The sequence below is a fragment of the Cyrtonyx montezumae genome, unplaced genomic scaffold (genome assembly GCF_038088225.1).
Source record: "Cyrtonyx montezumae isolate F1298 unplaced genomic scaffold, pur_monq_1.0 scaffold_12, whole genome shotgun sequence".
Classification (NCBI taxonomy): domain Eukaryota; kingdom Metazoa; phylum Chordata; class Aves; order Galliformes; family Odontophoridae; genus Cyrtonyx; species Cyrtonyx montezumae.
The window spans coordinates 18902835-18926803 of record NW_027071848.1 but is presented as its reverse complement, the minus strand read 5'-3'; the positions used below and the strand labels follow the sequence as shown (position 1 = coordinate 18926803).

General features: G+C 35.7%; 1 protein-coding gene across 3 annotated transcripts in view; it reads right to left on the bottom strand.

Annotated features, from left to right (window-relative positions):
- The window catches only part of PDS5B (PDS5 cohesin associated factor B), a 94503-nt gene that overhangs the window by 36334 nt on the left and 34200 nt on the right, over nucleotides 1-23969 (bottom strand). For all 3 annotated transcript variants that reach the window (XM_065730207.1, XM_065730205.1, XM_065730206.1), the window contains exons 7-15: nucleotides 20742-20822; nucleotides 18962-19102; nucleotides 12301-12416; nucleotides 10399-10493; nucleotides 8198-8343; nucleotides 7136-7287; nucleotides 5505-5618; nucleotides 3916-3997; nucleotides 660-708 (exon numbers count right to left, since the gene is read on the bottom strand). In XM_065730207.1, the coding sequence (XP_065586279.1) occupies nucleotides 660-708; nucleotides 3916-3997; nucleotides 5505-5618; nucleotides 7136-7287; nucleotides 8198-8343; nucleotides 10399-10493; nucleotides 12301-12416; nucleotides 18962-19102; nucleotides 20742-20822 (976 nt within the window). The remainder of the gene's footprint in view (nucleotides 1-659; nucleotides 709-3915; nucleotides 3998-5504; nucleotides 5619-7135; nucleotides 7288-8197; nucleotides 8344-10398; nucleotides 10494-12300; nucleotides 12417-18961; nucleotides 19103-20741; nucleotides 20823-23969) is intronic.

Sequence of the window (23969 nt, the reverse complement as noted above, 5' to 3'; positions counted from 1 at the left end):
TTCTAATAAATATTTGCTTCACTGTACATTTTTAAAGTATTTTTTGAAAATGAAATATATATACATAACAATTAGAACTACTATAAACTGATCAGCTTTTGTATTTACAAAGAAAAAAGGATTTTGGACATGGCCAACAAAGTAACATGGCTCGGACTGCCTTATTTATTTATTTGTTTGTTTGGCCAAAAGAGCAGTTAGCTTTTGACTGTTCTTTGTTTTAAAACAAAAATTTGACAATTGTCAATTAACTTTTTATTACTGGTTGTAACATTATTGGCACAGCAAGCCAGGGAGGAAAAAAGCATTGCTTCTTTTGTTCTCCTGCCTTCTCCCCCATTTCCCACAAACAGTTTGAATTATACAAAAATTTTTTTCATCTTAAAGTGCTTCCCTGACTATCAGAACTCAAACTCTTTTTCATTCTCACAGCACAATATTCACATCTCAAAAGCAAATAAGTCAATATGTAATCTAGTAGGTTAATCAACACCGGGTAACACATAATAAATGCTAAAGGACATAATAACACTATGCGATCTACACGTAGAATTAATCTACAACATTTAGAAATGTAGCCAAAATGTCAAGTGATAAGCTTTAAGACTACTTTGTACTGTACATAATTCTGCTTACAGCAAATACTTCAATTGACTTACTTGTTATTACCATCACTTTTGAGAATATAGCTTTACTGCTGGCATCTGTCTGCAAGTCACAAAAGAAAAACACAGTAAGTAAAATTTTTAAATATTTTTCTGCTTGAAAATGGAATTAGCAACCACAAACAAACTGAAATATTTCATTGCTGTGGAATAAGTGTTTTCAAGTGATTCTGAAATCTTAACAGGAAGGATAAAAACTGGAGTCTGAATGGAAATTCAAGCTTATAGCAAAGGTGCCTAGAGCACATCAGCTTCCAAACCATAAAGAAAACCACTCTTTTGTCCAGTGACTTCTTAAAGAGCATTCTTAGTGGCACAGCTTACTGAACCTGCAGAATTATTCATAAATATAGGTAAGTTCTAGCCCTTGATAGATACATTTAAATTGCTCTCAGAGGAGTATCATTTTAATGGAAACACAGCCACTCTTTAATATCTTTCACTGAAAAGAATCATGTTTCATCTTTTATGTTAAAAAGAATGGTGCTTAGCCACCACCACTGCTAGAGTGGTCTTTCAGAGAACTTACTTTGTAACAGACAAGCCTAAAAATTACAATCAGGCAACAAAGACAGATCAACTCAGAAAGGAGTCTCTCCTTAGACTAGAAAACATTCTTCATATCAAAGCAGTTAAAATGAAGTAAATGAAGATCATTGGTGGCTCTTTTCATCAGGTTCATGTCATCAGTAAGCTGTGGTGTTGCAAGACACTAACATTTTCTTATGTCAGACTCAACGTTATCATAGAGCAGAGGCTAAAACCATCAAGACAGAGGTGAAAGTCAGATCCAATTTCTATTTTCTTAGTGAAATTCAGATAGAGATTTCAAACAGGGCTCAAATAAGCCAATCAGCTTTGCAGGTAACACAGCTACTATTTATTATAATAACTTTGGCTAACACTTGGAAGTGTCTATTTTCAGGAAAATTATCTTATAAATTTTCAGAGGAAATTTCGTTCTGCAAAAAACTAGGTACTACAAAGAACACTGGCATTTGAATTCCAGCGCTGCTGTAGAAAATAATAATAAATGATCAGGTAATCTGTAGTAACTCTTGTAATGTTTGAGAACCGTGTCAATGTTGGAAAGATTGAAGTGTATCAGAAGTGTGAGATTAAGATCAGCAGTGTTACCGGTGAATATTATCTTTGTCTTATGACATGGACACCCTTCCAGGCATTAAATGTTTGTAGAGAACTTTCCATCACTTTTAAGAGTCAGAAGAATGCTGTTGCTTTAGGGGCTTTTCCATCGCAGAGCTAAACTGGCACATTCAGACCAGAAATAGATGATGGCAGGCAGAACCCTAGAAATAATTCCTGCTTACAGATTTCTCCTGATACAGAATCTCTATAATGTGCTCCTCTTGAAAATCAGAAAACAAAAAAACCCACCACCCTTTAATGTGGAGTTCCTTTGATCGTTCAATCTTCCAGTACTGAGTCGGTCTTCTAGCACTACTGGTTGAAGCTCTCATTAAAACAGCCTTTAAATCACGCAAAATACAGATCCTTCATCCAAATACGAGACAGCATGAGTCAGAAAGACTCTTTTAACTTCTAGTGTATGACCCCACTGAATAATGACAGATTGATGACAAAGAAACATTTCTTCTTAGGAGATCTACTGTGGCATGTTATCTATACATCCTTGCATTCATGATACAGAAGCATAAGAACAGCAACATATCTCCAGCAAACAAAGTTGATAATTCTAATACGGACAAAACAGTATTCACCCACTTTTCCCAAATGTGAAGAAGTAAATTTAACTGTATTATTTTTAGAGGAGAAAATTAGAAGCAGTCTGATTTATGCCTTTGTTCTTCAGAAAAGTATCTCTGCTTAAAGACAGGACTGAAGTCTGTTCTGTCATAGAATAGGAAAGGCTAGGAAACTTCCCATTTCTGTTGATCATAACACTTTCAGTCTCCTCAATCGTGCTTGTTAAACAACAGAGCTTGCACGGGGGAAAGCCTACAGTGGGCAATAAAAGAAAAAAGCCTTAGGGGTGTAGGGAAGGAAAAACTCTGAAGAATTTCACTTGATGTCAAAGGGATTTTCTAAGATGGGGGGCAAAACAGTGGACTGGAAAATTCAAAGATCCATAATCACAGAATAATTTAGGTTGGAAGGGACAACTGCAGGTCACCTGGTTGAACTGTCTTCTCAAAGCAAGGCCAACTTGGATTAGGTTTTGCTCCAGGCTTCATTTTGCTGTGTTTTAAGTATTTACAAGGATGAAGATTTCACAGCCTCTCTGGACAAACTGTTCCCATATTTTATCACCCTTAGTGTCTTACTTTTTTTTCCTCATTGCTATCTACTCAGAATTTCCCACTGGCCATTTTTTTATACTGCATCTTATCCTACCCCAGTGTATCTCAGAGCTCTCGCAATACCTACACTTGCCACGTGGAGAAAAGTCAACAATTAAGTTGTTCTAACCAATAAAGATGGAAATTAGAACAAAGTGAATAATGTATGTATCATTAAGTTACCTTCTAAAAGATTCTAAGTTCTAAGATTCTAAGAGCATAAAAGATTCTAAGATTCTAAGAGCATAACAACACTTTGATATTTTAAATTTTATTTTAAAAAGTCCTAAAATTAAAAAAAATTAATGGCAAAAGTTGCTGTACTCCCATTCTAAATCAGTCCCAGAATTCCATCGTAACTTTTTTTTTCATATGAGATTGTGTACATACAACTAAAATAAATCTAAATTTTTACCTTGAGAATATTGTAAACCTTTTAGGAGTTTATTTTCTCCTACTGAACAAACTTTTAAACAAAGATTTCCATTGTAATCTAACATTTCCAACATAACACTTAAGAAGATTCCAAAAGAGAAGATAAACAACATATTGGGATAAAATATATAAGATATCAGAATGTTTAGATATGGTTTCTTAATTGCTCCAGTCGGTAGTTAAAAATCATGTCTTCTTCTTCCTCTCTTTCAGGAACCAGAACAGTTCTGGCAAGACGTAATTCAAATACTGGGAGCAGGTATTTTAGCAACAAATCTTGGGCAAAATTTTCAAGAATTTCTTAAAAACATCTCTCTTCACTCTTGCTGACATAATGCATGCATGTTTCTTAGTCCAAGTGTAGTCTAACAGAATCTAAATAACTTCTGTCATTAAAAATGATCTTTGGAAACACTGGCATTAATGTAATTAAAAACAGGTTATTGTTTTAAGTAACACATATTCACTGTGGGATAAAGACAAACAGAACTTACTTTAGGTTGTTTTATTAGGTCAACCAGATCTTTTACTTGATGTCGTAGCAGATTCTGACATTTCCACATTTCATTCAACGCTCTAAAAAAGAAAAAAAGTAGAAGCAAAAATAAAAGAAGATCGAAGAGAAAAAACAAAACAGAGAGAGGTCTTCCACTCAATAAATACCATAACTGTCTAACAGGAGCCTTCATGCTTTTCTCAGTGACAGACTCAGGAGAGTGCTTGTCACCCAAAACTTTATCAACGTGTGAGCAAACCATAAATGTTTCCTAACAGAATTATACAGAAAATTTACCTGACCGTATTATACTGGAACGAAGAATGGCTTTGAAAAAAGAATGACTTTTTCCAACACTTAGCTACAATGTCTTTAAAAGTGGGCAATAAGTGATATTTGTCTTGTAAAGAACTTATCTGTACAAGCTCCATATCATTCTTCTAAAGACATTCGAAGCAGCAGGCTAAAGCAAATATTTAAGATTTTTATCATCAAAACAATTCCCAGAAAACACCTACTAAATGTCTAGATTGTGAAAATAGGCATGATTAGACTTGAAAGGGATACATTAGAGTCTACAAAACTGAAAGTTAGCACACTTCCCAGGAAAAATAAGCCATCTTAAAAAATAAATAAATAAATAGATAAATAATCATTTGAGTTTAAAAACATCTAGAATCCAAAAGTAAAAGTCAGCCTCATTTAACTAAGTGAATATACCACAGCTTTAAAATACACCCTGCAACATATTAAAACTGTAGAATTCAGAAGTGATTTGATGCCTGAAATAATAAGTGCTGAAAAAAATCCTGTTCCATATTTTGTTTAGCCCATACCAGAGATTACTACAACAGTAACTTCTTAATATTCTGTTTTTAATTTAGCATCGTAGTATCTTTTGAATACATTATGTGACAAATGCAGGGCACTCAAACACCTAGTTCTGAATTCTGTGGTTGTTTTTAAGACATTCTATGACAATCTCCCGTATGTGAAAAAACACATTTGATTATCAGGCAACTGGGTACTACTAAATGAAAAATGAAGTAAAAATAAGGAAATTCAATCAAACAGCAAACATTACAGCAGCAAAACTGTCATTACTCTAATACACATACACATACCTACTTTAAGTTGGAAAAGGCAAACACAATTGTAAGAAAAATGCATACTGAAGGAGAAGACACAAGCAAGTAATCCCTTCTCATGCTTAAATCATCTTGACTACTAAAATGAGGAACATATTAATCCCAGTGTTGTCAGATAAGATCTACTGCTGGTCAGTGATACTGATCTATGTTATCTCCTTTCAGATATAAAAGGAGTAACATGCACACAAGCTTCTTGGCGGCCCTTTGGCACTATTTTTTCAAGCTGCCTATGGTTAAAATGTACTACACCTTAAAAACTACCCTATCCATTTTTTCAGACTCTCATTTGAAGGAGCATACAGTAAATGGAACGTAGCGATACTAATTGTGAACTGCTTTTGTACACTGGCTGAGGCAAGTCATAACCATTTAGAACTAATTTGCAATAACAACTGTATTAAAAATTATATTGCATTAAGTAAAAAATAGCACGTACTTCACAGCATTTGAATCCAGTGTTGCATAAAGGTAATACAAACATTTCATTCGCTCATTTGTTTCCAAGTTGTGAGGGACCATGTACTGAGCAAAGATGCGTTCAACAAGTAATCTGAAAGCAAGAAATTGACCTTAAATTGTTAACAAGTTCATTCAGAAATTTTCTATAAATAAGTTCTGGCATTTAAAGACCCAAAAGCCCAAGGGTGAAGTCATTTAAATTTCAGTAAAACTCAGCATCACCTAAACAATAAGATAGCTAAGGAAGTCATAATACTGATGTTAGCAGAAGAACGTTTAGGAGATGACATTATCAAAATCAGTTACATTAATTTACACAAAAATCAAAGGGTGTCTCAATTATCAGCCTAAAGGATTAGTATAAGATTCAGTTCTTGAATTGATTCAATATAGAGGGCTTAAGAGAAATAAAAATCATTTTGATTATTAGACATTATCACAAAGCCCAGAAGAACTGAGATACTAGTCAGAAGAATTTGGCTTTTCCCCTATTGCTCTCTGGCCCCTTCCTCAAGGGAAGAGTTATCCTATTTCTGTTGCTTCCATAGTGAAATTCCAAGTATATTCCCATGGAAATTAATGAAAGTTCCTGCTATAACATGGAACATGCTTATTCAGAAACAGGAGAAACAAAGTCTGGGTCTGCCAGTTTCCAAGAAAGACTGCAAGAAAAAAAACACACCCATGTTGCAATCATGTACATTTAGTCCAGAAATGAGAACAAAATCCTCATCCTTATGCGCAAGCTTACATGAGTCTTCAAATGGAATCAGGTGGTCAAAATCCAAGTTCAGATAGTTTTAAAAGATCTTGAAATTTTCTTAAACTGTGAATGAGGATCTTATGTTCAAGACAATTGCTCCTATTTTCATGGTATGAAGGAAGTAACTGCAAATTTTGCAGGTAACATTTCTTGAGAGTACAATTTTTTAGAAAGGCTTGTCTGGGTTTATAATGTTATTTGAATTTGGTTATGCTATGAAGACCAAAAGATCCATCTCTAGAGCCAACAAGATCACGTTGATTGGTCAAGGCAGACTAGCTCCCAAACTGGTTCCCACTGTGCATGCAGAGTGGAGCCAGGAAGATGATAAAAGGTGCTGGTCTTATTTAGCATTGAGAAGACTCTGGGGATACTTCAATGTGTCCCTTCAGTACTTGAAGGGAACTTATAAGCAGGAGGGGGCTCAGGTTTTTATGCTGCCAAACACTGACCAGGAAAGGTCCAATAGCTTTAAAGTGAAAGAGGGGAAATTTAGGTTAGATGTTAGGAAGAAATTCTTCACTCTGAAGGTGATGAGGCACTGGAACAGGTTGCTCAAAGAAGTGGTGGATGGAGCATCCTCAGATGCCTTCAAGGCCAGGCTGGGCAGCCTGATCTAGTGGTTTGCTACCTTGCCCATGGCAAGGGGGCAGGAACTAAATGAACTTTGAGGTCCTTTCCTTTTTATGATTTTATGAAAATCTGACTGCAGCTATAGAAGATTGTGCACTTTTTCAAAACATACAGAATGAGCAACTTGTCAACGCTTAAGCTCAGAGGAAAAACAAATTGAGAAGTTACCACACCTATCCAAAAAAATCCCAGCTTCCAGAAGACTGACTTACCGGTCATCAATACTGTTTTGATAATATATATGCAGAAGTTTATCTTTGATCCATGATATCTGTTTTGCAGCTTCTTTTCCTGCTTCTGACTGTAATGAATATTTCTTGTATATCTGTGCAAGTCCCATCATAGCTTCTTTCCTTACTCTCCACTTGAGAAAAAGAAATAGTGCCAGTTTAAAATTCAAACCTGAAAAAACTGCAAAACTTCCTGGTAGGCATTTCCTACTTTCCCTCCAAATACAATAGTTTAATTTTTTTTTTTTTAAGTTTGAGTAATAAGCACAATATTTTTTCATTAGGACAAACACTACACTATGTCTATTATGCTAAATATATCAACATAGGTAACTACTACACAGGTACACCTTGAATTTAGAACTATTAGCAATTAGAGCCAGCACCCTTTTTCACAAACCTGTACTGAATACTTAAGATTGTGTTATGACTGCTGCAGGGGAAAGCATGTTTTCAAATGAAAAAAAAGTCAAGTGATAATTTAAATTTTCCTTTAACAGCCTTGCTTACCTTGCTTTAACACAAGCAGCAAATCTCCTAAGTTCCATAAAATAACCAGACAAAGCTAAACTAAATTTTAAGGCTGTTGACATTTGAAAGCTACTACACTCACAGTCTTGCAATGATTAATTAAAATTAAGCAATCCAGCCACCTCCAATGGCAAAATAATTTGCATCAGTAATCAGCCATACATTTTGAAATTCGCTCTCAAAATCTCTTATGAAATACGTCAATGTTATAGAAGGGTCTAATTTTATTCTAAAATTATGAAAACCAGACAACTGGTAGCATGATCAAAAGATACTGTATGTTGAAACACAGCTATCATAATGATATAACACAATGAAAAATGGTGCAGCTCAGTCAGGGGCAAAAGATGCCTCATTAAATACATTTCTTCAAAAATTTTTGCTTTATATGAGTTTTTACTAGACAATTTAAAATTAGTTCAGCATTTTTAGAAGCATTACTTTTAAGAAAGAAAGCAATTACAGCAAGATGCAAAAGAATGGAAGACACTATTGGCAGCAGTAATGTCTTACCCGCTTGTCCAGGGTTCGTTCTCTGACAAAATTAAGCAGGTGATCATTGACAAGCAGAAGATCTTTTTTAGCAGCAGTAACTATGGATACTATAACATCATGCCTTATCGCCTCTTCAGGATCATGTGACCTTACTTTAAGATATTCTGGAGAAATAAAAATAAAATAAGTACTTTATTTTAAGTACATAGCTTCAGCTACTTCTATTTCTTTAGAGGCTATCCAACTGACAGAATCAGAAATCCATGGATTTCTACAGTTCAGAGCACTGACAGTAAGAAACTACTGATTTTTCCTTGATCTTCACTGGCATGTCTGTAATAAACTTTTCATTTACTTAGGATATTAAATATTTATTATATCTAGATTAGCAACTACTATAGTCCAAGAGAATTGGATCTCTAAAGCTGAATAGACAGTGCTAGGAACTTGATAACCACACTATATGTGCTTTAAAGTCTTACTTCATGCTAGAGGTTACTGTCTTCCTGCAGACTCCTATATGCCTGTTAACTTAGGGCACACATTACTTGCACTCCTGAATATAATTTGCATACTTTCCAAATTGAATCTAGTTCATATGCTCTAGGAACACTCCACAGTGTGAATCATGTAAGCATAGTAAGCCAAGACAGATCAAAAAAGCACACTCAAGTGAGCTAGATGTTGATTCAGACAAATCCTTGTTTACTCAACTTAAAGCATTTTTTCTAGATTACTGCAGCACATTCCTACTTTTTTTGGTACTACCACTAATCTCCTAAAAACACTTGAAGATTTCTGCTGGTAAGTATCAAATGTTTTAGGAACTTTTATCATTTTACAAAAGCACAAAACAGATGGCAAACCTCATTTATCTTTGAAAGCATGTATTCTAAGTTAACTTAGAATGAGCACACATGGTAGGAAAGTGCACACAGAAGGCATTAAGATCACTCTACACAGCAAACATCAATGAAACATTAACAGCATTAGGAAACACTGAAAATTCGAAGTTTACTCTAAATTATCTGAGGTTACTGCACCTTATTACTGCTCAACAAATGATAATTCCCAAGTCTCATCTGAAATACCCTTAACATTGCTGGTAATCAGCACAAGTGGCAAAAAAAGCGCATAAGAAATAAAGCTTTGGAATTGAAGTTATGAAATTTAAAAAAAAATAGCTTTTTGAAAAAATTGTTCCACATGAAAACAAACTAAAACAATTGAAGAAGACTGCCATTGCACAATTACAGTCTACAACACCAGTGAGTGAGAGTAATTCTTGAACAATTTGGCTGTGATAAGTACTGTGGGAAGGGAAAGGGGCAGCTACATTACATTTCTCAGAGGATACCATTAGAGGGGGCACAATGTCTTTCAGCAATATTAAAAAAAAAGAAAAAGAAAGAAAAAATACCTCCAAAATACACTTCTGATCTTTACCATTGCCATGAAAGAGAAATCTGAGCTTAACAATACAATAACTATGATGTGACTTAAGCTTGCATGGTTTTGTCTAAACTGACAAATGCTCAGCAGGCAGGAGGGAAATCCCATGCATTTAACAGCCCCTTGAATTTCCTCCTCAGGTCAAACATACTACCTCCAAAATGGGAGTTTAGTGACCAAGGGAAGATGCAGTCTTCACATAAACTTTGAAAAAAGCAATCCATTCTCCTTAATTGCACTTTTATTCATTAAGACATATGGAGAGACAAATACTAAATGCTTCTATCCATGCCACTTGCTTCCTTCCTACAGAGATCTTGAATTACCAGCTGTGCTTGGTATGAAGGAGCAGAAACCAATGGCTGTGGTCACAGTTCCAAGGACTGTTTTGATGCTTTAGATAGTGGCTACATAATATTTACACATTTTTGCTTTGTGGAACTTAAGTCTGCACTCTGCACCTTAAGAAATGCCAAGACCAGTTAGTTGGCCAGGCTGCTTTTGACTGATCCCACGGTGCTTAATTTCAACAGAAGTTGGGAATGTTACTACTCCAAGACAGGGAGGGTACTCTCCCTTGGGTTAAGGTGTCTGTGCACGATTTCCTTATCTGAGAGGCAGCACTGAAGGTAAAGGACTCTGCCAGTAAGAAATCCAACCTCAATTATACCCTCCACAACATCAGAGAACATTATTGTTACAACTAACCTTCCAGACTTCTCCTCAAGACTTAAAATTATATTTTAATGTTATAATAAGTCTGGTACCTGTTAAGTCTTTTGCTAGGTCAGGATGGTTCATAAGGCAGTGACTTGCAAATTTCACACATTCAAGACGAATAGGTACATGGATATCATTAAACCTATTTTGAAGCAAGACAATACATTACAACATGAACAATGGCAACAACAACAAAAAAATCATAATAAAAAGATAGTCGCTCATTACTCATTTATTTCTACACAATCTCCAGTAATCCCTGAAAAGATTGTTACACTTTCCATGCACAGTTAGACACATAGAACAGCTCTAATTTCCCAGAATTCATTTCATCTTCCTTAACTTAAGAAAAAAGTCTCATGGCCATGTACTGATTCCAGTTCTAAAGAGGAAGGGAAATATCCTCTCCTAGTACACATGAAAAACTCACAAGACAACAGCTATTTACTGAAAGATGTTTTACATTTTAAATATCATTTCTCTAACCTTCCAGCTACTTAAGCATGAACTGTGAATCAGCACATGAAAAATGCTGTAAAACAGCTACGTTCTTCTCCTCATTACAAATCAATGGACATTCAATCTAGTACAATTTCCTTTTAAGAACAATCTATACTTCATCTTCAGTAAAATTTGCTTTTGAAAGACTAATTAAATTTGATGCCTGAAAACCAGCATTTTCTCATGCTTAAGTTTGATATAAGCAATGACACAAACAAAACTATTGACATAATAAGGGCTACCTTTTTCTGAAAAATAAAATGCATTTTTGGGCCATCAAAATGTCTGGTTTTAAACAATGGAATTTTTGAACACTTTCTGTAGAAATGCTTATTTATCAAACAAAGACGTTTTAAGACATGTCTGTTTTACTACAAGCTAGTTATGTTTTCTGAATGAAGATATTTAAGAATGGTTTCTCTAGTAACAGCTATTGCAACTTAATTAAAATCCTTGAAAAAAGTAAATACACATCTGCAGTCCATAACTAGCTGGAAATATAAACTATGAAAAAAATATATGATTACATTGTTTCATATTGCAACACATTGCATTATTTTATTTGGAATCCAATTTGAACTGTTATTTTTAAACTACACGCAATGTTTTAATTGTTACATACTTAGAAGCACAAAGCCTTCCCTCAGTTAAGACTCCTATGCTCTCAGAAGCAGCATTTCTCTGAGGACATTCTGTGTTTGATACGACTGAATGCTAAATTACTATTGCATTCGTAATAATTAATAGAATTTTTCCTTATTTACTCAAAAAACATTTTCATCACAGTAGATATTCCTCTTTCTGACTACAAGTTCCAGGCCTATTTCCTATTTCAAACTGGCAGAATACCTCAAAAAGAAAAGATTGTTTTTTGAATTGTAAATATGATATACCTCTTTTAAAGTATCAAATTATACAAGAATTAAAGTCAGTAAACAAATGATTCATAGGTTCATAGGTTCATTAGGTTGGAAAGGACCTACAAGATCATCTAGTCCAACCATCCTCCTATCACTATGATGTACATGAAAACCTCATCTAAAACAGATCTGGTAACATCCAATACTGCAAACATCACTGATACTGTTTTAAAATGAGTCCATCGTTGAATAGTGCCATTTGTAAAGAAATGCAAATAAAAATAATTGTTTCTTTCTATTGGCAATGGCAGTATAGATAGTTGCAAAAAAAAAAAAGAAAAAGAATTAAAAAGTGATGACTAGTGATTGTCCACTCTGCAGAATGAAAAACGCAGAGGATGTATATAACCTCCTAAACATTACCTGCCTGATTTCAGACACAGCAGAGGGGTGCACAGTTAAGTGTATCATTTGAGAGGAGAAAAGAAAAGGCAGGGAGAGGGGAAGAAGAGGAGGCTGCTCAAAAATACTGAATTACAATTCACTGAATGTTATTCATCTCCTGGGAGGGGAACTAATATAGCATACCTCCCCAAGTAGCACTGCCAGAGGGGTTTGTTCTGAGATGCCAACTCTGAATCCTTTGCCCCAAACATTTTTGCTAGAAGTTTTACAACCTGCAGGCGTTCTTCATTGTCATTGCTCTGGAAAAAGAAAACATTAATAAATAAATAAATAAACATCACACTTGTTTAATTCAATACACTGCATTTGAAGCTTAAAACATACTCTGCAAACGTGTGCTAGTACTTGTGGAATTAACACATACATACAGTTCCTTATTCATTACAGAAAAAGAAAAAACTGACTGCAGCTCTTCTTTGACAACTGAGTAGCACAGCTGAGTTTCTAGTAGTTACAGCTGAGTTCAACTAGTATTAACTTGTTGATATTCACCCCTTGTAATTTCACTCCTCTTTATTGCAACAGACAAGGACCTTTTCAAACACTATCCTTTTCTGTCATCTTTGATATTTTTATTGGTTCAACATCACAATTTGAAACTGAACATAAAGTAAGAGCTCAGTGTAATTGCCAGAGTTCTGTAACACACCAGTCTTAAAAACCAACTATTTCTCCTATCGGATTCAATACCATAAATGGGCAGAAAAGTTCTCCAGTACATCCTCTAACTCAGCCCCCTAAGAATAGTAAAAGGATATGTAAAATCCTTTAATACCAGACAAAGATAAGGATGAAGAAATCTCTGTCACTGTTGTATTACTACATTACATGAAACTATAATGCTTTTCAACACACCTTAGTACTTAATACTAACACATTTTATCTGCATTTGACTACTTTATCCAATTCAAATTCAGACTGACTATTCACTGGGTCATATACAACCTCCTTTTAGGCTGCAGTCAGTAGCACCTTTTTTCATCCCTTGCTTCAGGCCATAGGCATATGTCACCTAACAAATTCTTATTCTCAATTTTCAAATTCATATTTGTTATTAAATGAATCCATGGCTGTTAACAGTCTCTCGTTTATTCTACTTCAATCTTCACTTCTAAAAAATCAGTAACACAAGCTCTTGAAAAACCGTAATTCTTCTCCACCCTACGATGCGCTGTGTCACAGGACTTCATACATTCCTTCTTAGGTACAACCCAGTACTCTAATCTTGATAGCATTCCCCAATGGTTCTCCAATAGGAATTGACACTGAACACGTATTTCCAATTCCTTACGCTCTGCTCACAAGCCACAGGCAGCTGTTCAGCCTACATACTATGGTCTGTCACTAACTGCAGCTGAATTCAGTCAGATTGTTTGACTAGCAAATCCAAAAGAATATGCAGTACTGCTGATCTGGAGTGATTCAGAAGCAGAAGTAGAGAAGACCTGAAACTCGACAAAAATTTAACTGTATCCAGAAAGACCACTCTGAAGCAACAGAAGTCAATATTTTACAAATTTTATTCATTAAGTAACACTGATTCGATAGAATAGGAAAATGAAGAGCTGAAATCCATTATGGTTATTTTGTAAATACCTGGTTCATGAGCTTTTCATTCTCCTGAATATTAAAAGAATACTCAATTTCAGTCATAAAATTTCAAATATATTCAAATTTGCCTGAAATGAGTTTTAGTTACAAATTGACCTGTACAAGACAGCCTAATCTCTACTCTGTCCTGCACTCTGTATCAGTGAACCACTAAACACACCACTTTTTAATGCAGGCATTCAGGTATTAATGACTGGTCCTCATTACAGTGATAAGTTACGTGAATTTCAATGACTGTCCTCCTGGTGGTCCCACAGTTCCCTCTCCAAAATAAGGTTAAGAAAAAATTAATTAATTATTCACAAACAAGAGGCAATCTTCATTTTTGACACCATTCTTCAAGTGTTAGAAGTTAGCAATACTCCTTTCCTGCTCAAACAGGAAAACCATGGGAAACCTTTCCTAGCAGCAACCTGACAGGAGGGATCCTATACCCTTTCCTCATCAGCCAGGAGGCAGTAACTTGACCGGGACAGAGGTGAATGAATACAAGTTTGCTCAGGGCTCCTTGTCACCTACTTTGGCTTCCAGATGCTCTTACACACCACCAGAACAGAGTCAGGATGAGGTGGATGATCCACCCCTATGCTGGAGGAACCACCAAGGTCAGACCAGCCTATCCTCCACACCATGATCACCTCCAAAAAACATAGAGTCAACGGCCAAAACACTCAAACTTCCACCTTCCCTTCATCCTACACAGAGAGAGAATGGGGAGAAAATGGAAGCTGAGAAGACCTGGAACTGAGACAGTGATAAGGAGAGAGATGTTGTACACAAGTAAAGCAAAGGAGAGCAACTTATTTACTACTTTCCATAGGCAGGCAGATATCCAGCCTACTCCTGGAAAGCAGAGTCTCATCGTGCATAATTTTTTTTTGAGAAGATATATACTACAACTCACAATGGTTCTCCCTTTCTTCTAAACATATTCCCTTCACAACATCTTGCCCCATTGTGGCCTCCTAGCTCAAAGAAGAAAGAACCAATACCTGTCTGAGCACTGATCTACAAAATCCAACACATTAGGGTAGCAACACTGTTTAATCCACAAAGTCCAGCACCATTAAAGCTATTCCAAAGAACATTAACTCCATCTCAATCAGATACAAATGAGTAAACAGTCTGTCTGTTTTTATTGCGTACATGACATGCATTTCAATTCTCTCCAAGAGTACTTAAAAGATTCCCAGGATAGATAAGACAAAAAGCAACTGAGGGAAAGAAGCACCCAAGCTGTACATTTCAAAGAACACCACTTACTGCTAGGCAATCTTTCATTCTTTATTCAGGTCAATGTGTATAAATCTCACAGTAATTAAGAATTACCTGTCATGTTGACCTAAAGGCCAGGAGTTGTACCAAAGATACAAAGTGCTTGAACACTAGGTGGCCACATTGTTAAGATCCAAAATACTAAATATCCACAGAGTTACTGGAGGATCTACACTCTACTACAAGTTCAAAAAACTTACTTGGTCATCAACAGGAAAGCCCTTGAATTTTTCCACACTGAAAAGAAACAGCCTAGAATTTCTGTAAGACCCCAGTCCCATGAAGGAACCAAGTGGATTCCTGCTACAAAGACTGGCAAGGAAGTTCAGGGAGATGGAGTGCAAGACACTCAGAGCCTGTCAGGTAGCAAGTCACAGACACATTGCTCATTTCCTCAAGACCCTATCAAGTTGTAGAGACTGAGAAAAATGCAGTCCAATCCAGTGGCAGTGGACACTGCCCAGTGAAGCTCTAAGTTGTCAGTAATCAAGGGCTATAGAACCTGTCTTTGTTAAGCCCATGTAACATCACTCTTTCCTTATACAGATGACCAATTACTACTCCCAATTCATTTTAAACGCCTAGGCCCTACTGAGCTGATCTCCATTGCTCTCCAGGCTTCATATGACAGGGCCAAACATTTAAAAAAAATAAATGTTTAACATCTCTACAAAATCAGTTATTTATCACTCTTCACATGTAAAAAGAATTTTGAGACACAAGTCAAAATAACTTACAAAGAGCAGTTCTTTGATAATTAAAAAAAGACAAACTCCAAAGACAAAAACAAAAGTACTTACGTTCTTTTCAAACTATCTTTCACTGAAATGATCAAAAATACTGGCTATTGTTTAAATTTGTGCAGAACTCACCAAGGTTGTATCTGAAGATATTTTTTACAGCATCTTGCTGACTGAAACACTTGGCATCCAGCTCAGAGGAAGTCTACAAAAGGTCTACTTGATGTGGCCAAAATTTTTCTCTACCTCACTGCTTTGGAAGCCAATTATAAAGTAAATGCACATGTTTTCTTAAAAGACAGCAATTACCCAGTTTTTCTTTGAAAGGACCCTCTCACATTTCCCATTTCCATTTGTTCAACACCTGAAAATGAGATCATCCTGACTTCTTAACTGCTCAAAACTGACACTGCAACCGTTGAGACAGTCATAGCTTTCTTTCAATGTCTTCTGATTAAAGAGTAATACAAACCCCTCGCATTAGAGATGCAATGTGACGTCTTGGAAAACTGTAATGGTCACATTACATCATCAGCATTTGAGAGTCATCCCTAGTATTTAACTTCTATTATCACAATTGTATATCCAAAAGCAGTAGTAGACAACATCAGTGAACAAAAATTAGATGTTTCTGCAAAACCATCCATGACCTAACTACACTCCAGCTTCTATTTAAATACCCAGTAGAGAGTCCACAGTATGCAAGCTCATATGGCAGAGCTCCTAAACAACACATTATGCAACAATTTCAGAAAAGCTAGAACCATCTAGACAAGCTTTTAATAATATGCAAAGCTCATTGAAGTTGCACTACTAAATTTAATTGACATTTATCCAAAAAAGACAACTCCCTTCTAGATTCCAATAGGGACTGCCAAGCATATTCCTCTCCTTCACCACCCACTTGATCCAAGGCTTCATTAAGCTAACAGAGATACTGCTGTCCATTTTCTTTCCATTCAGATCAGCACAACATTAGCTGCCTTCCACCATAAGGCACTCTTGAGTTTCTGCTGAAATCATACTCTTCTCAGTGTACTAATATTCAGCTTATTTGGACCTGAATTCAAAGTGCTTGACACTAGCTGCCACTGTTCAGCATAAAGCCAGCTGTTGTTGGAGTAGAAAGTACTTACACTGTTACTTGCAAGACTAGAGAAAGAAAGAACTTGTGCTAATCTCAAACAAGCTGACTACAGTTCATTAATAGGTCAGAAGATTCATCTTCAAAGCACTCTTTAAACCACAGGAAGACCTCCTTACTCATTTAAAACAGGATTATTGGATTCCATATAAAAGTTTTATGGATTTGGATTTTTATTTATTTTTACTATAAAAGATGGATCAAATTAGATTTGACAACCAATAGGACAAGCCAAGCACATAACTTTATTCTTGTAATCTGACCACACTCAAAGCAACAAAACCACTCATACAGTAACACTACAGTACACTAGAGGGAATAACCAATAGCACTGGAGTTTAACAGGAGATCAAGGAATGCGAGCAGTAACAATGTAGCTTTTAACATTTACATCTATTGGAAACATTTTAGCATCTGTAATATCCAGTGCTAAAAGTGACAACCACCCCACCATTAGGGCTGTAGGCTGTAAGGAAAAACCAGACTGAAGATTGAGGAGATAGAAAGCAACAAAATACATGTTTATGATCTAAGATGAATCCTCTAAACGAAGAGCAGAAATACAGACACAAATAAATGTCCTTTTAATTAAGGGAGATGAAGAAAACGGGGAAATGTTGAGAACCAAAATCATCCAGTTGATTTTGGAAGGAACAGACCAGAGAAAGCTCCTGGAGGAATTTAAAAAAAAATGTTTGGCTACCAAACTTACTTATTCGAAGGGTAAAATGGGATATAAACAAAAATAATGAACTGAAATAAAGGAATGTGTGGATCCATGTAAAGTGTGGCACATTAGGAGCACAAAGGTGGTTCAAGAAGCTACAGTTTTAAACAGAACTAAAATGGAAAACTGACTGCAGTTCCAGCTATGAGAAACACAAGAACGATGTAGCAGTGCTTAAGATGAAATCCTTTGAATAACAACTTCAGTTGCACAAACTGTGTTTTTATTGGAACTAGAACAATAATTGTTCTCCATCTCCAGGAACAAGCATTAAAGGCTGAAAAAGATCTACTGTAAGTCAGACAGCGAGAAGTAAACTGAGACCTACTTTTTTTCCAGAAACATGAATTAACAGGAAAGATATAACCATTAAAAATAACTCATACAACAACATAGTGTCCCTGACAAGGAAAGATAAGTGAAAAAATACTAGATGTGATCAAGCTGCAATCTAATAAATGAACTGGCCACCAGCTTTACAAATCTAGAACTTGTCTTTAATAATTAAAATACACCCAAATTTAGAAAGTTGCCCACTGCACAATAGCCTTTAAGTTTAGTAAGAAATTAGTTTCAAAGCTCGTAATACCAAACCTAATCTAATTCCCCATGTTCTTCCACAGAAAGCTTGTGGAATAACAAAGTGAATAGAAAAAAGAATAGAATAAAGGGAGCATCAGCTGTTATGCTGATTTTCTCCAAGTGATAGAGACATTCTGAAATGGCAGATAGCCAAGGAGAAAAATAAAACCAAACCAACAGACACAGTGCAAACAAGCTTTTTTTTTTTCAGAAGGAAGAAATGAGCTTGAATATATCAGAAGTTCATTCACTGTAGCAATGAATACAAGACATATTTCTGTTTTTGTTTCCACCTGTGAAAGATCACCTATCTGATGGAAATGGTCACTGCATCAGTTTCCATTAGCATGGGGTCCTACTTATCCCTGACAGACTTTCAAATAAATACTTTCAACATACTGAAGCCCTTCACAGTAAGTAGCGCAGTTAACAAAGGAACAAAAAGGATCCAATTCTCAATTCACAAATAACTATTTTAAAATGAAGTTGTTGCTTGATTGATACAAGCCTGAAAAACATGCACACCTGCATTTTACATACAAAATGCTTTCAAGTGCTTTTATGAGTTTTAAGAATGCAGAGAATATGTGTTTTACATATAAGAATAGGCAAAACAATGTGATGATTTTGTCAGTACAGAAGTCATAATAGTAGTGACATGCACTCATATGTTTCAAAAAGATGGAACATATGAGAAGTGCTTACCTTAAGTTTGAATTCAAGCTGGGGTAGAACAGAAAGCAAGAGGTGACTATCAATATTATATAACTCCAAAATCAAGTCAAACACGTGCTCTGATAGGTCACTAATTGATGTCTTCCCAAGCATCAGAACCTGATTGAAGAACTAGGAAGTAAAACAGAGCGTACATCAATAACAACAGTGCATATATATATATATAAATATTATAAATATATACACACAACACACATATATATGTACGTATGTACACACAATCTTCTAAATCCCAAGCCTGACCACTGCTAAATCTATACGGTAGTTTTACAGCATAAATGGGAGGGATGGGTAGGAGAGTGCAGCAGAGAACAGATCAAGGCTTTACAGTAGAACATTATAGAAGGTCTCATAAATATACAATCCTTGTTCAAAATTACATATAAAGAAAATTCACAAAAAGTAATGTTTATTTTACTACAGCAAGGCTGTGAATAATTTAAGAAACCTTGCAGCTGAACATCAGAAAAACATTTCCATGCAATCTTCACTGAAAGAGCAAGTGGACTAGTGGGTTTGGAGTGAGAGCTTTCATTGAAGATACTTTTTAAATCTTAGAACATACTCAATTCCCAAGTACCACAAATATTAAAAGAAAGCCACAAAAAGCATCCAAGATATTCCTCTGTTTTCAAGCTCTTGAGGTTTGGATAGCTTCCATGAGACTTGCTAAATCTTTAACTACTTGAAAAATAAAAATAAAAAAATAAAAAGGCATTATTTATTCTCCCATTGTGTAACTCCCACTGTGTAACTTAATTCAGAGAAGACTTATGTACGACCTTTTCTTCCTGTCTTTACTCTTCATTGCAGTGCATATCAGTGTTCTTCGTTGTTATTTGTTTTGTTTTGACTACATTCATCTTGGCTATACTCTTCAACGCACTAATCACTTTTCCTCCTTACTACCTATTCTTAGATTCTGTTTTCTGCTCTTTTCCTGAGAGGGAAACACTGAAGTTCTGTTATCTTCACTTCTCATAGCTTCTAAATAGTCTTATCTCCTCTCCAAAACATAACAACAACAACCAAAAGCAAACAAGCAAACAAAACAAACAAAAATCCACCCTTTGCCACGAGAACAATAGAAACACATAAGCACGTTTGCTGGTGAAGAGTTCAGAACATAAGTTCTAGGGAACTTCAGGGAACTGGGATTGTTTAGTCTGGAGGAGGCCAAAGGGATACCAAATCACTCTACAACTAGCTAAAAAGCAGTTGTGGCGAGGCAGGGGATGGTCTTTTCTCCCAGGTAACAGCCATAGGACAAGAGGTAATAGTTAGGCTCAGGTTGAATATTAGGAAAAACGTCTCAGAAAGAATGGTAATGCATTTTAACAGGCTGCCAGGGAGGTGACTGTCCCTGGAGGTATACAAAAAACAAGGCATGCTGGGGATGGCTTGATGATTGGACTAGGTGATCTTTGTCTTTTCTAGACTTAACAACTCTGTGATTCTACTGTACCTTCTGATCAGGTTAAGGATTAAGAGGAAGGTCCCTCAAGACAGCAGAAAGTAAACTAGTCACTCAATTTCAGAAAACAAAATTGTTAAGACTTATTAATTTTTATATGGTAAACAAATAGAATCGAAGGGAAAGTGTTTCAATAACATAATTATCTCAAAAAACAATTACGAGCTTCTGAAGTTACACAGTCCTATTTGACTCTAGGCAATTCATTCTTTTCATAACACAGATTACTGTTCAAAAATTTATTTATTTACATATTTGTTTGCAGTCTTCACTTACATTAGTAATGTATGGTTCAATTGCTTGCGCTGTCCTCTTAAGCAAAGCCTTTGCCAAATCATAGGCCTGTTTGTTTAAATTCTGAAAAATAAAAACAAAAATGTTAAGTATGTGTATGAGTCTTAAAAACTAAACAGAAGAGTTTAGATTTACCATGCATCAATTAACGTATTAAAGAAATAGTATCTTTATACTTTCAGTTACGAAGATAATACAGTCAAACCAAAACAAGTCCAAACAGGTTAGAAAACTTTTCTTGTAAATCAGAGCTTACTTTTCAGATGCCCCTGCTAAGACTCAACAGTGTCAGTTCCTGCATTTTACTGTTGCTCTCTATCAGCTTTGCCAAAAATAAGAAAAGCAATATGAAGCAACTTCAAGGTATTTACAGGCAACACTGATGCAAGACTCTTAACAAGAACGTCATAAAAAGCAGAATTCTTCCCTTGAATCAAATAACCACCCATCAACCATTACCATAGTCTCTCTAAAGTACCCCCCAGAGAGGCTTGGTATTTTGGCCTGCAATCAAAAAAATATACAACTTTAACCTACAAGTGTAAAGATGAGGAACTAACAAAAATTTTACGAATTAAAAAACAGAAACAGAATCTCACACATTCCTCCTCCTCCATTTCATTAATGAGGCTATTGGTCTGCCATCATCTCCTTCCTGCCCCACCACACACTATGCATGCTCCCTATATTCTTTCTCCAATTTTTAGACTCCAATTATTTTCAAATCAATTTGCAGAACAAAACACAACTCAGCTATTGTGACACCCACTGCAAACTCCACTGACACACTAAAGTACTCAATAACAAAAATTTTATATGAACATTTAATAGTTAAAAGTCTCTTTAAAAATACAATCCTTTCAATTTTGATGTTTTTGCAAAATAAATTAAAAAGTCACAACAGTCCATTCACTAGAAAACTGTTTAAAAGGGTAATTTGTTATGTACCTCACCTATAAGGATGCAAAATTTATTTTAGCATAGTAAACACGATGCACTGCCACACACAGATATATATAGGCAATGTATGCGTGCACTTCTGTGTAGCTATCAGAATTTAAAAGATTTTACAAAGAGACTGACAATATTAGGCCTGCAATTCAAAAAGCTGTACAGAAATGCAGGCTTCTAGACAGTAGTGGGAAGAGATTAACATTTCCTGTTAAAATAAAACATCAGAAGCCATGATTCACCTACTGACAACCAAATTGAGCAACTGAAGTCAGAAGACCACGACGATCATGTCCGAAGCATTTATTTAACTCAGATCCAATAGAGACAGGTGCACAAAATTGCCAGTACTAGAAAGGTACTAGAATTTACAGAGAATACTAACAAAAAGAAATCACCAAAGCCCAGACTGCAGTGAATCCCTACCTTCTTGTGAATACCAGTGAGAAATAAAACCCACACTACTTCCTTGCTTTTGCAGAAACAAATCAACTACAGGAAGACTGAAACATAGCTTTCACATCACACTAAGAACAGAAGAGATATGAAATTAAAGCCATGCTGCAACAGAACCAGTTCAGCAATCAAGTGCTCTTTGCTATTCTGCTTGCTTCATACTTTTTATGGCTCTATAAAGTGACCTACCAGTCACCATTAGTGGTGGTATTCTCAGATTAAAAGGCAACCAAAGGAAAGCCAAAGCTTCTTGTCAAAGCTACTGCAGTTTAAGTCTCCTCTCTGAGATGTTGAAAATATCCTAAAATGATCAGGACTCTCAGAACAATTTGCTTCATTTTACTAACAGCGGCCTCAAAACGAGCTATCTCAGAGGCTTCCAACACTGAAAATGAAAGACTTCGTTTCAATCTTTTTCCCTCTCCATTTAAAATTTAGAGTAATAATCACTATCTTAATTTTCATCCTTGTAATTTTTCCCCATCCCTTATATGAAAAGAGGACATAAGGGTCAACTTTGGCAGTCTTTTTACAAAACCGTGTAACTCTAACTATTCCACTATTCCGCTTTATATTCCATGCCAGAAAAGAGAAGGTTCTAATACAAAAAAATAAATAAATAAAAGAAGAAAAAAAAAAGTATTCCCACCGATAGCATCAGCTTTTTATTAATTTATCAAAACTGTGACTCTTCAGGAAATAAAATGCATAAATAGCCATAGTAAGAACTGTATGTTACTGGAAGTTATGTTCGGACTCTGCTTGATTTCCACAGTCCTCCACCTCCAAAGTTAAGACAGCAGCTTCCAGCTGGGCTAGAGTGAACACTATATCCTGAGCAGGATCTTGTTTACATGCAAAACAGGTCTGAGCAACAGACCTAGCGCAGCAAAGTTCCAATGGGCAGATATGTTTTGATTTATACTAATTACATTTTCCACTTGTATCTTTCACACAGCAGATGATGCTGAGAAAGCTGTCATTTGCACAACTACTAATAACCAAAACTTAAAGAAAAAAAATAACGAATTCTTGCAAGTATCCTTAGGAAAGGAAGTCTAAAAGAACAGTGTTCATAATTAAGCCATTGAATACCAAACAAAAGATCTCCAATACCATAATGCTTGCTGAGATAAGTGCTAGAAGTAACAGTTTCCAACCCTGAGTAAATTACTTACATTACACTGCATTCTATCTAATAAAAAAATCAAGTTGCTAACAGTGTAAGGAAAGGCTCTTGCTGAAGAAGCATCTCTTTCCCCCATGCCTCGTGAACTTAATTCTGCTGATAGCCAGAGACCTCAAACATCCAGAAGCTGTATTTTTTGGAAAATACATGTCAAACTTGTCTTAAAAGCACAGGAAAAAAGCGTTCTCCTCCCTTTTCCAGTTTCAGGATATAAGCAAAACCAGGAAAAAGCTGCACTGCCTCAGCTGAAATTAACACATGAGCAAATCAGGCCAAAACAAAATTGGTTGAAAGACCTTGAAGAAGCCTATCTTGTTAAATCATTTAATACCCATAAAGGTAATTCAAGCCTTTTGATGAAGGCTTAACCTTCTCATAAAGGAGAAATGCCATAAGGTAAGATCTAACTTAAATGCCTTCTTTTCCTTACCTAAACTGTTATACGGCATCACCATCTTCCAAAAGTATAAAACTTCACTTCTGTCGTCCCATTTTTTTATACCTGTTCTCCAGAATGTCTAACTTCTACCACAGACAAAAGATGGCAGTAGCCTCTCTCACAGCATGGCAGGGACATTTTTGTGGTTATATAGGCATAGCTCTCCAGGACAGTT